This window comes from Bos grunniens, chromosome 10, assembly GCF_055505025.1.
Source record: "Bos grunniens cultivar Pamir isolate PY7600 chromosome 10, Bosgru_T2T1.0, whole genome shotgun sequence".
Classification (NCBI taxonomy): domain Eukaryota; kingdom Metazoa; phylum Chordata; class Mammalia; order Artiodactyla; family Bovidae; genus Bos; species Bos grunniens.
In genome coordinates this window covers 26,250,629-26,262,905 of record NC_141174.1, presented here as the reverse complement: position 1 = coordinate 26,262,905, position 12,277 = coordinate 26,250,629, and the positions used below count along the sequence as shown (strand labels likewise).

The 12,277-nt window shown below is 43.2% G+C and overlaps 1 protein-coding gene across 6 annotated transcripts in view; it reads left to right on the top strand.

The window, feature by feature from the left end:
* Window positions 1-12,277, top strand: part of FNTB (farnesyltransferase, CAAX box, subunit beta) — an 80,582-nt gene that overhangs the window by 56,962 nt on the left and 11,343 nt on the right. For all 6 annotated transcript variants that reach the window (XR_015134145.1, XR_015134147.1, XR_015134146.1 and 3 more), the window contains 3 exons: window positions 861-947; window positions 8,522-8,651; window positions 11,255-11,387. Coding sequence is in view for 3 of the 6 variants with exons in the window: in XM_086320241.1 (XP_086176367.1) it covers window positions 861-947; window positions 8,522-8,651; window positions 11,255-11,387 (350 nt within the window). In the remaining 3 variants the exon portion in view is untranslated. The remainder of the gene's footprint in view (window positions 1-860; window positions 948-8,521; window positions 8,652-11,254; window positions 11,388-12,277) is intronic.

Below are 12,277 nucleotides of genomic sequence, written 5' to 3'. Positions count from 1 at the left end.
TACCCAGGGATCGAACCTGCGTCTGTTGCATCTTCTGCATTGTCAGGCGGGTTCTTTACCACTAGCGCCACCTGGGAAGCCCATAGTGGAAAAGAAGAGACAGTTTGTAGATGTATTCTATAATAGAGGGAGAAGCTGAAATAAAATGTGTCCTGAGAAGAATTAGGGCTGGCAGGATGGAATGGCAATAATTATTCCAAATCAAGTAGAATATGTTCTTTTTTCTATTTAAAGTGTGTGTGTGTGTGTGTGTGCGTGCTCGTGCACGCGTGTGCGTGTACTGGAGGGGTGCTTGAAATCAAAACTCTTTTCTCGCTCTAGAAGTCTAAGGGATGGATCTGAGTAGCTCATCTATTCTGGTCCCTCTTGCTTGGTCTATGCAGCCATATGGTCTGGCAGCCTGCTTTGGAGGTTGTCTGTTTGAAAGAAATATGGTTAACCTTTAATGTGTCCATGCCATAAACATGGCAAGTCCTGGATCTAAGAACAGTATTGACAGCTGAATGAATGAGCATCTCAGAAATACCTGAATGGCAGCATGGAATTTTGGGAGGCATTGTAGGTCTTTAGAAGAGCTGAATTCACTGTTGACATAAATTGATATGGCTGTTATTTTGTCTGGTGTAGATTTGACTGTGTGGAGGTAGGGAGAATAGAATGTCATGTTCTTTCTCTGAGACCATGCTGTGAGGAACTTGATCCAAATGGAATGTCGGAGCTCCTGGTTGGAGACCAGGAGTGAGGACAGGTGGTGATTACAGCTTATGAGGCAGAGAGCAATCCGCCCAAGAAGTTCAGTGAGCCTTGTCTGAGCTCTTCCTGAGAGTGTGACCCTTGCCCGTCTATTTCTGTCCTTCCAGAAGTGCATACTGTGCTGCCTCGGTAGCTTCGTTGACCAACATCATCACCCCAGACCTGTTTGAGGGCACTGCTGAATGGATCGCAAGGTGAGAGATGCTGGGACTTGTCCCATTTCTTAGACAGCAGGCGGTCAAGACTTCTGAAAAATAAAGGAAGTGCAGAAGAACCAGAAGGGAATGTAAAATTATAAGAGACATGTTATGGTTGAAAGATTTTACATTTCAAAAGTACATTTTACATTTCAAAAATTGAAAGTTTTCTTTTTTCCAGTTTTCTTTATGTGATTGGCAAGGATCAAAACTCTGGGTAAACAGTATTAGTCAGAGTCTAAATGGATTTAAACCAGTTTGAAGAGAAATTTGGAAATGTCTCAAAAACGTCCTTGCTGATGACCCCAAAATTCCACTCCTCCAGAAACTCACACACATGCATGAGAGAGACTGACATAGGACTCATTTGTAATAGTAAATAAAGCTAGAAACGGATTAAATGTTCATAAACACGAGATGGATAAATGAGTTGTGATGTAGTCACATTGGAATATAATATAGCAATGAAAATGAATGAACTAAAGCTACATATATCAATATGGGTGAATCTCAGAACAGTATTGTGTTTAATAGTGTTAAACTAGTGTAAAAAAAAAAGAATGTTAAAGAAAACATGCAGGTTAACACATTGACTGGAAATTTGAAAACATGCAAAACAGTTCTGTATTGTTTATGGGAAGAATCACATGTAGTAATATAAAAACATGCTGGAAAGAATAAGCACCAGGTTTAGGATGGTAGTTACTTCTGGGAAGAAAGCAAACAAAATTACAGAAAGCCTGCACTTCTACTTGGGCTTCCTAGATGGCGCTAGGGGTAAGGAACCCACCTGCCAGGAGACTCAGGTTCAATCCCTGGATCGGGAAGATCCCCTAGAGGAGGGCACAGCAACCCACTCCAGTGTTCTGGCCTGGAAAAGCCCATGGACAGAGGAGCCTGGTGGGCTACAGTTTGTAGGGTCGCAAAGAGTTGAACACGACTGAAGTGACTTAGCATGCACACAGGCACACTTGTACTCAGGAGACTTCAGTTGTATCTGTAACTTTGTTTAAAATTTTAAAAAAAGAAACCTGAAATGCATATGGCTAAATCAAAGGTTGGTGTTAGATACACATATGTTCTATATATTACTTGCTATACTTTCCTGGATCCTTCCAATTATTTCATAATTTAAAAAAAAAAAGGTATAGTAGGCTTATCTGTACTATTGAGGAATTATATCCAAGCTGTATTGTTTTATTTTTTATATCTTAGTTTTTATCAAAGTAGTACTTACTGCTATGAAAATACAATTTTCAGCTAAACGAAATGATATACTATGATCATATTTACTTTTTTTGTATGACTTATTTTCCCTCTGGAATTAATCATTACCTCCTAATTCCCACATTTTCTGCCAGAGCTATAAAGTTACTCTCAATATGGCCAAACAGTTCAGGTGATATATCAGTTCTCTTTTGTGTGTGTGTTTGTGTACATGTGTGTGCCCTTGTGTTTTGAGTCATCTACCCCTGGGCCTCTGCCCTCCTGCTTCAGTCTGGAAATATTGATCTCAGCTTGCTGCACAGCAGGCATCCGGAAGCTTCCTTTCACTTCTCTGCTTTGTTAAAGCCCCAGTCCTCCTTTCTCCTGGTTTACTTTCTCATTTGAATGAATCACTTATTTCAACAGATCCCAAAGAAGAGAACTTGGGAGATAGATTTTTAAGATTTTGCAATTATTTTTATTCTAGTCTCACACTTGATGGCTAGTTTATTTGGTTAGAGACTTCTAAATTGAAAACTATAAATTGTATTCCTTCAGATTTTTTAAGCCTTGCTCCATTATCTTATGGAGTCCAGCGTCATTGTTAAAAAGGCTGGTCATAATGATGGCCAACCTTTACTGAGGACTTGGTATGTAATACTTAATAGTAAGGGAGCTCTCGTTTAAACATTGAGAATATAACCTTTTGAGCTAGACGGCCTGGGTTTGGTTCTTTTTTATACCTTCTGTTTCTCAGTTGAGATTTCCCATTTTTTCATTCATTACACGTATATTTTTCTTCATAAAGATAAATATAAAATTATAATATCTGTTTTAAAATTCTTGCCTGGAAATTTCAACATCTGGCTCTCTTGGAGTTGACATGCCACCTTTTCCTGAGTGCCTGTGTCACGTGGTGTTTGGCTTGTACCCTGGACATTATGGCTTCCAGGTGGCACGAGTGGTAAAGAACCCACTTGCCAATGCAGGAGACATAAGACACATGGGTTCAATCCCTGGGTCAGGAAGACGCCCTGGAGGAGGAAATGGCAACCCACTCCACTAATCTGGCTTGGAGTATCTCGTGGATAGAGGAGCCTGGTGGGCTGTGTTCCATAGGGTTGCAAAGAGTTAGACGTGACTGAAATGACTTAGCTCACATCACTGGATGTTGTGATGTTATGTTGTAGAAATTGGAGTCGTTAGATCGCTTTAAAGAGTGCTGATCTTTTTCTTCAGTCATCTTGGTGAGCTGATTGCAGTGGGCAGGGCCCAGCTTTTGGCTCAGTTCTTGGTTAGAAACTGCTTTCAGCTGGTCCAGTGCAGACATGATCCAGGATCAGGTAGAAACTTGAGCGAAGTTTAAACATGGAATTTGGTATTTTCCTTCTCTGACTCGCCTCTTTCTGGGATTCCTCATCAATTTCTGTCATTCTGGTTCTTCTTGCCAGAAATATGGGGCTTTCAGTTTCAGCTGCCTTCCACTGACCTGCTTGCCACTGTTGGGCAACTGTAGCCATCCTCAGGGCAAATCAGAAAAAAAGAAAAGGGAGGAATGGGGGAGAGGAGGGACTGACTGTTCCAACTTTCAAATCCTCACCTTTTTTGTTTGCTGAGACTTCAGGAAGTAGTTTTAGTGTGTTTTGTCCAGAGCATGTAGTTATTAATATTTGCAGGATTCTGACTGCCTGGGTTTGAAGCCCAGTTTTGTCATTTATTAGCTTAGTGGCCCTGGTTAAGTTGTTTAACTTCTCCATGTCATAGTCTCCATAAGTGTCAAATGATGGGATATTGAATTTGATATTAAGCTGAAATACAAAGGTATTTAAGTGGTAAAACTTGTTATAATATCCTCTGTGCGTTACTGCCTCCCAGTCCACTGTATTCCCAATCCATTGTCTGTTTCTGTCTTATTTCTCTTATTCTTGCTGTTTGGAAAATTCATGATGTTGAGCCATAATAGGATTTTTTGTTGTTGTTCATGGTGCTGGGTACTCAGCAGGTATCTTCAGTCTAGAATTGCGTGTACTTTACTTCCGTACTTACTAAGAGGTTCCCTTACCTTTTATCTTCTAATCCTTCTATTGAGTTTTTATTTCTGTAATTCTATGTAAAATTTTTCAAAGCTTACTTTTAATCTCCATTTATATAAAAAACGGATACTTCTTTTTTATGTACTCTCTTGTTCTTGTTTCAGGGATATTTTGTCCTTGCAGTGTTTAGAAAGTTTACTTCTGCTCCTTATGTTATTTCTTCCAATTTATTTTTATTTGTTTTATTTCTATGTCATGTTTACATAAAACTCTCTTTCACGTAAGAGCCTTTGCTTAAATGTTTGATGTTCATATTTAAGAGTCAGGTGCTAGAAAGCTGATGGAGAGCTATGTTTGCCAGAGTGGCCTGGAATCCAGCCATTCATGGGGAATTCTCATATATCAGTATCCATAGGATTTTTCTGTGGAGAACCTTCCAGATTCCTGGTTATGGTATGAAGCTGGCAGCCAACTTTGTGAACTCTTAATAGGGGAAGGGGGCTTATCTGGTGGCTGAGCAGTAAAGAATCCACCTTCCAATGCAGGAGATGCAGGTTTGATCCCTGGGTCAAGAAGATCCTCTGGAGAAGGAAATGGCAACCCACTCCAGTATTCTTGCCTGGAAAATCCCATGGATGGAGGAGCCTGGCAGGCTACAGTTCATGGGGTTGCAAAGAGTCAGACACGACATAGTGACTAAACAACAGCAACAGTAGAGAAAGGGGTTGGGAGTGCTTTTGCTCAGGTCATAGACTTCCACTGAATCCTCCTGCTCAGTACAATACCTCCGCCTGCTCTCAGCTGTGCTGGAAATCCTGGAATTCACACTTCTTGATTAAGCCCCTGCAACCTCCCATCTGCTGGGTACCTGGAGGTCTAACTGAGTCTCTTTATCAATTTACCACCAGTCAACTCAGTTAAAAACCTTCCCATTTTAGGGGTAGCTTACATCGCTCAACTTGTCATTGGAGAACATCACCTTGCTTTCTGTTGCTTCAGCCCTCCTTTCCTCCCAGGGCTGGTGTAGGTTTCTCGGCTCTATTAAGTCAGTTACTTCTTATCTTCATCCTTTTCCAGCTTTCACGATTTTGTTATTTCCTGTCTGTATTCATATCCTCTCCTATTCTCCTTATCCTTATGGATTTATCCTTTTTAAAAATTCCTTTACTTTCATTTTACTGGGCTCTTTTCAATCCATTATATTTAGCTAGAAGAAACTCCCAAAGAATTTTGCTAAATTGCTCTCACGCATGTGAAAACAAAGGGATGGAAAGTGGAATGTGTAAATAAATGCATATTGTGTGTGTGTGTGTGTGTTTTAAAGCTGAGTTAAGAAAAGTTAAGAAAAAAAAATTAAGAGGTCCCTTGCATATTCTTCACTCATCAGACCTTTCAAACTTGAGCTGTTCATATGCTCCAAGAAGCCAGATGCATTGGAAAGAAAATTTGGATTGTGTGTCTTTGGTTGGCCATGGGGTTGAGAGATGGAGGATGCTGAAGAAGCTATTCAGGGGGCAGCAGCCAGTTTTTGACTCTGCAGTGAACTCTCTGAGCCTCAGTTTAGTTCAATTCAGTTGCTCACTCATGTCCGACCCTTTGCGACCCCATGAACTGCAGCACACCAGGCTTCCCTGTCCATCACCAGCTCCCGGAATTTACTCAAACTTATGTTCATTGAGTCGGTGATGCCATCCAACCATCTCATCGTCTGTCGTCCCCTTCTCCTCCTGCCTTTCATCTTTCCAAGCATCAGGGTCTTTTCAAATGATTCAGCTTTTCGCATCAGATGACCATAGTATTGGAGTTTTAGCTTCAATATCAGTCCTTCCAACGAATGTTTAGAACTGATTTCCTTTAGGATGGACTGGTTGGATCTCCTTGCAGTCCAGAGGACTTTCAAGAGCCTTCTTCAACACCACAGTTCAAGAGCATCAATTCTTCAGCATTCAGCTTTCTTTATAGTCCAACTCTCACATCTATACATGACTACTGGAAAAACCATAGCTTTGACTAGATGGACCTTTGGCTAAGTAATGTCTCTGCTTTTTAATATGCTGTCTAGGTTGATCATCGGAGAAGGCAGTGGCACCCCACTCCAGTACTCTTGCTTGGAAAAATCCCATGGACGGAAGAGCCTGGTAGGCTGCAGTCCATGGGGTCGCTAAGAGTCGGACACGACTGAGCGACTTCACTTTCACTTTTCCCTTTCATGCATTGGAGAAGGAAATGGCAGCCCACTCCAGTGTTCTTGCCTGGAGAATCCCAGGGACGGGGGAGCCTGTTGGGCTGCCGTCTATGGGATCGCACAGAGTCGGACACGACTGAAGCGACTTAGCAGCTAGGTTGATCATAACTTTTCTTCCAAGGAGTACGTGTCTTTTAATTTCATGGCTGCAGTCACCATCTGCAGTGATTTTGGAGCCCCCCAAAATAAGTCTGTCACTGTTTCCACTGTTTCCCCATCTATTTGCCATGAAGTGATGGGACCAGATGCCATGATCTTAGTTTTCTGAATGTTAAGTGTTAAGCCAACTTTTTCACTCTCCTCTTTCACTTTCATCAGGAAGCTCTTTAGTTCTTTGCTTTCTGCCATAAGGGTGGTGTCATCTGCATATCTGAGGTTATCAGGCCTCTCTGAAAAAGGCCTCTGAATTCCCAAGGCCTCTCCTTTAATGAGAGGTGCCTGGAAGACAAGAAGTACTACAGATTCCCTTTTCTTCCATCCGGAAGTTGGATTAAGTGCTCATTGACCTGTACACCTGTGAGGATTTGTGAGGCAGATACACCTGCAGGGAATGTGACTCTATATACATATCTGTAGATCATTGGAAGTAAAGTTCTATGTTATATGAAAATATACAGGAAGCAAAATTTCTTTATATCACAGATAAAACAGGTTTATTAAGACATGCAAAAAGAAAATCTAAAGTCACCAACCACTCATGTTTCTTATCTTTCCAGAATTCCAGAAAAATCATGCAGTACATTATCATTTTATGACTTTTTCATGTAATGTATTTGGAACATTTTAAAGTATACTTCTGTAATATCATTTTAAATGACTATATAGTATTCTGTTATATGGATACATCATAATTTATATAACCAGTCCCTTACTATTGAGTTTCTAACATTTCACTATTATAAATGGGGATACAATAAACATTCTTATAATCTGATCTTTGAACACATTTATACTTACTTTGTAGAATTAATTCCTAGAAAGGGAAAGTGAAAGTCACTCAGTCATGTCTGACTCTTTGCTCCCCCATGGACTATACAGTCCATGGAATTCTCTAGGCCAGGATACTGGAGTGGGTAGCCTTTCCCTTCTCCAGGGCATCCTCCCAACCCAAGGATCAAACCTGGGTCTCCTGCATTGCAGGTGAGTTCTTTACCAACTGAGCTATCAGGGAATCCCTTTAATTCCTAGAAATGACCCTAATATTGCTGGGCCAAAGAGTATTAAGTTTTTATGACTAGAAAATACAGTCATATTTTCTATATTATCTTACATTATCTAATTATCTTATAATCCCAATAATAATTATTATAGTAATAATTTGAAAATATAGGAATTTGTAATTTGGAGAAATAAATTTACTTTGGATAGCTATAAAGGTATATATGTTCATTCTGGAAGCTTTTTGAAAACACAGAAAAATGAAGAGGAAAGGTATCAGCAGTAGATTTGTATTAAAAGATAACCATCATTAGCAATTATTTTTCAATTTTATTTTAACCTGATGGTTATCACAGCAAACATATGATTTTATAACTCTTTCCAAAAAGTAATGATTTGAGGTTCTATGTTTGTTCATTAGTAGACTATGTTTCCTTTATTTTTTTGAGGAAAGCGTGAAAGTCACTCAGTTGTGTCCAACTCTTTGCAACCCCATGGATTATACAGTCCATGGAATTCTCCAGGCCGGAATACTGAAGTGGGTAGCCGTTCCCTTCTCCAGGGGATCTTCCCAACCCAGGGATCAAACCCAGGTTTCCCACATTGCAGGCGGAGGAAAAGACATTTCTAAAAGTTAATTAGCTGGCATGTTTCCATTCATAGTTTCAATTTTTAAAATAGAATTAGAAGAGTTGATTTATAAGTTGTGTTTCAGGTGTACAGCAAATTAATTCCATTATATATATATAAATATAAATATTCTGTTTTATATATATATATTCTTTTTTATATTCTTTTCCATTATAGTTTATCACAAGATACTGAATATAGTTGCAGCAGTGTATGCCCTAAGCTGAGCCACTTCACTCTTTGCCATCCAGGGTGCTCACTGGTTGACACTCAGTCGGGTTTTCTCGACCTCCCCCCAGGTGTCAGAATTGGGAAGGTGGGATTGGCGGGGTACCAGGAATGGAAGCCCATGGCGGCTACACGTTCTGTGGCCTGGCTGCGCTGGTCATCCTCAAGAAGGAGCGCTCCTTGAACTTGAAGAGCTTACTAGTAAGTACTTGGTAATCTGTCTTCCCCTCAGGCCCCAGGGCCCTGGGATGTGACTGCTCAGACGTGCTGGTTTCAGGGACGTTTGTCTGTGTGAAGAGCTAGCAGTTCCTACCTTGAGCTCTGGGCTGACAGTCGTGTAACAAAGCTTCAGATGCAGTTGTTGGATCGCCCAGCACTGTTAGGAGAGAGTGCAGGGGGTGAACATCTGCTCTCGGTCTCGGCTCCCTTCCTCCTGCCTTTCCTTCTTCCTGCTCTGAACCTTCTACATCGTGTGTTAGGGCAACCCCAGCGCCCTCTTGAGTCCCTCAGACATCTGGGGAGGGCCACAGTACCTGCCTCCTACTTCTAGGAGAGTATAGCTTCAGTCTTTTAAAACTAGAGGTTTTCACGTGTCTTAGAAAGATTCTCCTGGGAGAAGAAGTTATGAGAAGAGCTCTTATTACCCTCTGCACTATGTGAGTGTTTCGTAGCTACCTTTACACGAGCTGGTCACCGCTGGGAATACACGGAGCGGGTGGCCCAGGCACTTATGTCTCAACTCCAAGCTCCTGCCCATTATTCAGAGTGAACTCATTATCCAGAGTGCAGTCAGCTTCAGGGACTTGTTAAATTGTAGCTAAATTATCATTGGAGGCCTGGTATACACACACACAGCCACCAAGAAACTGTCTTTGGTGAAGCTTTTACTCCCTGATCATGACCTCAAAGCAAATCAGCTGCAACTGACATTCATCTCCTCTCCCTAAGTTCAGATGTCAGGTTGCCATTGTAGGAACTGTTGTGAGACCCATCATGGGGTCCCAAGAGAGTTTATATTTTTCCCTGTACAGATACGACCAGTGGCATTTTGTCTTGGCCTTTAGGAAGCCTCCTGTAGCGTACTCTTCTTGAAGGTTCTCAAAGCCTGAAGGGTTTATGCCCAAATGGCCAACTTTATGCATAGACTTAGAGTTTATCAGACATTTAAAACCCTGATCACTAACAAAGTGTGAAACATGAAAGCCCCACCTCCCAGGCAGAAATAAGAAATAAGCAGATGTCTCAGTTCCAGTAACCGTGTTCTGGATTTGAACCCTTTCTCTGCCACTTCATAGCCATGTGACCTTGGGAAAATTGTCTAATCTGTTTTAACTTCAACTCTTTTTCTCCATAAAGTAGAGGTAATAGTTCTTTGAAGGTCAGAGAAGATAATATACATGAAACAGCCTGGAATGTAGTAGGTGCATCCTTCTTACCCAAGCTACTCCCTCCCTTCTGTTTGCTCTGGGAGAACTAGGACCCGTATCTGAAGGATTTTATGAATTCATATAGCCACGGGAAACAGAATAAATCCATGGGCTTAGGCACTGAAAAAAATTATTTAGTCTGGCTTATAAACACGTAATCTGTGGGGTAAGCAAAAATGAAGACTGGACTCCTTACTGTAGTGCCTGTTAGCTTGAGCAGTGCTTCGCCTGCTTTCGTTAGATGGCATCAGTCCTAGAGCACTGGCTCATGGAAGACTGGGGATATATTAGTGTGTATACCTGCAGTGCAGTGTGTTTTGTGTCGTTCTAAGAGTTTTAGGATTGTGACTCTATGGGTGGTGTTGCCTTGAACAGGGATATAATCTAAACTCTACAATTGTTCATTAAAGGAGGGCTGGACTGGTTCTTCCAAAGGGGGTCCTCAGTGACTCGTTTCAGGAACTCAGTGTAGTAAAACGTAGGTCCAGGGGAACGCCCTCTTCTGTACCTTTCAGTTTGGTGAAGAAGCTCCTTGAGATCCTGGCTGGTGGCTGGAACTGTCTTGAGGGGCTGGGAGGGACATGGAAGTATTATCTGCTCAGCCAGTTGGTCTGCTCATTCCTCGAGGCCAAGCCCTTGACTATCTTGATGTTTGAAGTAGAGTGTGTTTAGAAAACTTGGAGATAAGGGAGGAATGTATCACGTGTGACCACTGAGTGACACCAAGAGCCATTTTACAGGTTCACGGTAAAGGCTGTTGTCAGCCAGCCAGTTTGCCCTGGAGCAGCAGAGTGGCTAGAGCCCACAGAGCCATCCTCACTCACCAGGGCTAGTGGCTTCTGCCCCTGGTTCTGCAAGGGCCGAGGCTGTGCTAAGAAACCTGGGGTGAATTTCCTTGCCAAAAATGGTGTGAAATCATCTGACGATTTGTGGCACAAAATTCCATTTATTTGCTTTTAATAAACTTCCCTGAGAAAGTAAAGTGAATAGAAACGAGCCACCGGTGGTCTGGCCTGAAACTTCCCAGTTACACCTTGTTTATTAAGAGGCATTATTGCAGGTCTCCTTCCAGGCCAGGTTGGCCCCTTTGTTCTTTCAGCACCAGAACCCTCTTGGAACCCAGGACAGGCGGATAGTTGTCTGTTAGGCCCCAAGCAGGAATTCATGTTGGTTGCCTCCAGAGGGTTAAACTAGCTGTTGCAGTGTAGAGCCCTCTGTGACGTTGAGGGCGAGGAAGTCTGAGGTCAAAGCAAGGGAACGGGAGTTGAGAAGCCAAAACCTGGCAGCGCTCCCTCCCAGACCTGCCTCTGGAGAGCTGGCTGGATCACATGCCTCTCTTAACCTCTGGCGCCTCTCTCTTCTCTGTCTCACGCTCAGCAATGGGTGACAAGCCGGCAGATGAGGTTTGAAGGTGGATTTCAGGGCCGCTGCAACAAGCTGGTAGACGGCTGCTACTCCTTCTGGCAGGCGGGTCTCCTGCCCCTGCTTCACCGCGCGCTGCACGCCCAAGGTGAGCCCGGGGTGCTGGCGGGGCTGGCGGCTCCCCTCGGCTGCTGACCGAGTCGGAGGCCAGGGCGCTTGGTTAGAGGGGTTGAAACAGGCTCTGTCCATCCTGGATTTTGAGTACCCAGTGTGGACCCTCCCGCCCTAGGCACGCGTGTGCCAGCTAGGATTTCGTCCTTGGGTTCAGAGGTCACTGCTGCTTCACACCGGCTGTGGCAGGTGGGGGAGGTGGGCGCCTGGCCGCGTGGTGACTGCCACCTCAGCTGAGTGTGAAGCCACAGGTTCCGATGCAGAGCTTTGTGTGAGTCATGCCAGACTGAAAACCCACACTGTGCCCATGGTCACAACAGTGCCAAAAAGGCAGAAAGAACCCCTGGAGCAAAGAGCCACCATGCCAGGCTGGCTGCATGGCGGCCGCCATTACAAGTGTCATAGTTTAAATTCGCTGAAGAATCCTGGACACAGGTTAGTACTGCCTCCCCACCCCCAACCCCCCACCACTGGAGTAGAGAGACCTGGGTTCATCATCTCTGTGGGACCTCAGATGGGAATGCAAATCCAAGCAGGGAAATAGAGAGCAAATTTCTGGGAGCCTTGCCTTGTTACCTCTCAAAATCTCAGGCCGCCTCCTGAATCATCTTTCTCATTTACTTCATGTGAGGACGGGAAGGAAACCGATGGGAGAGGGGAGGTCATGGCGGCCCTGCTGCGTGCTGACAAGTCTCGGAGTATGAGCCCTTGGCCCAGAAGAAAGCTTAGTAGTTGGGTTATTCTTTGCTCAAATGTAGAGATACAATTCTTTTCTACTGCCCCCCATCCTCCCGCCCACCCGCTTGCCGGACACACAACTTTCTCTTGTTTGGCTGTTTTTTCCTGAGTCCCTTGCATTAGTTCCTT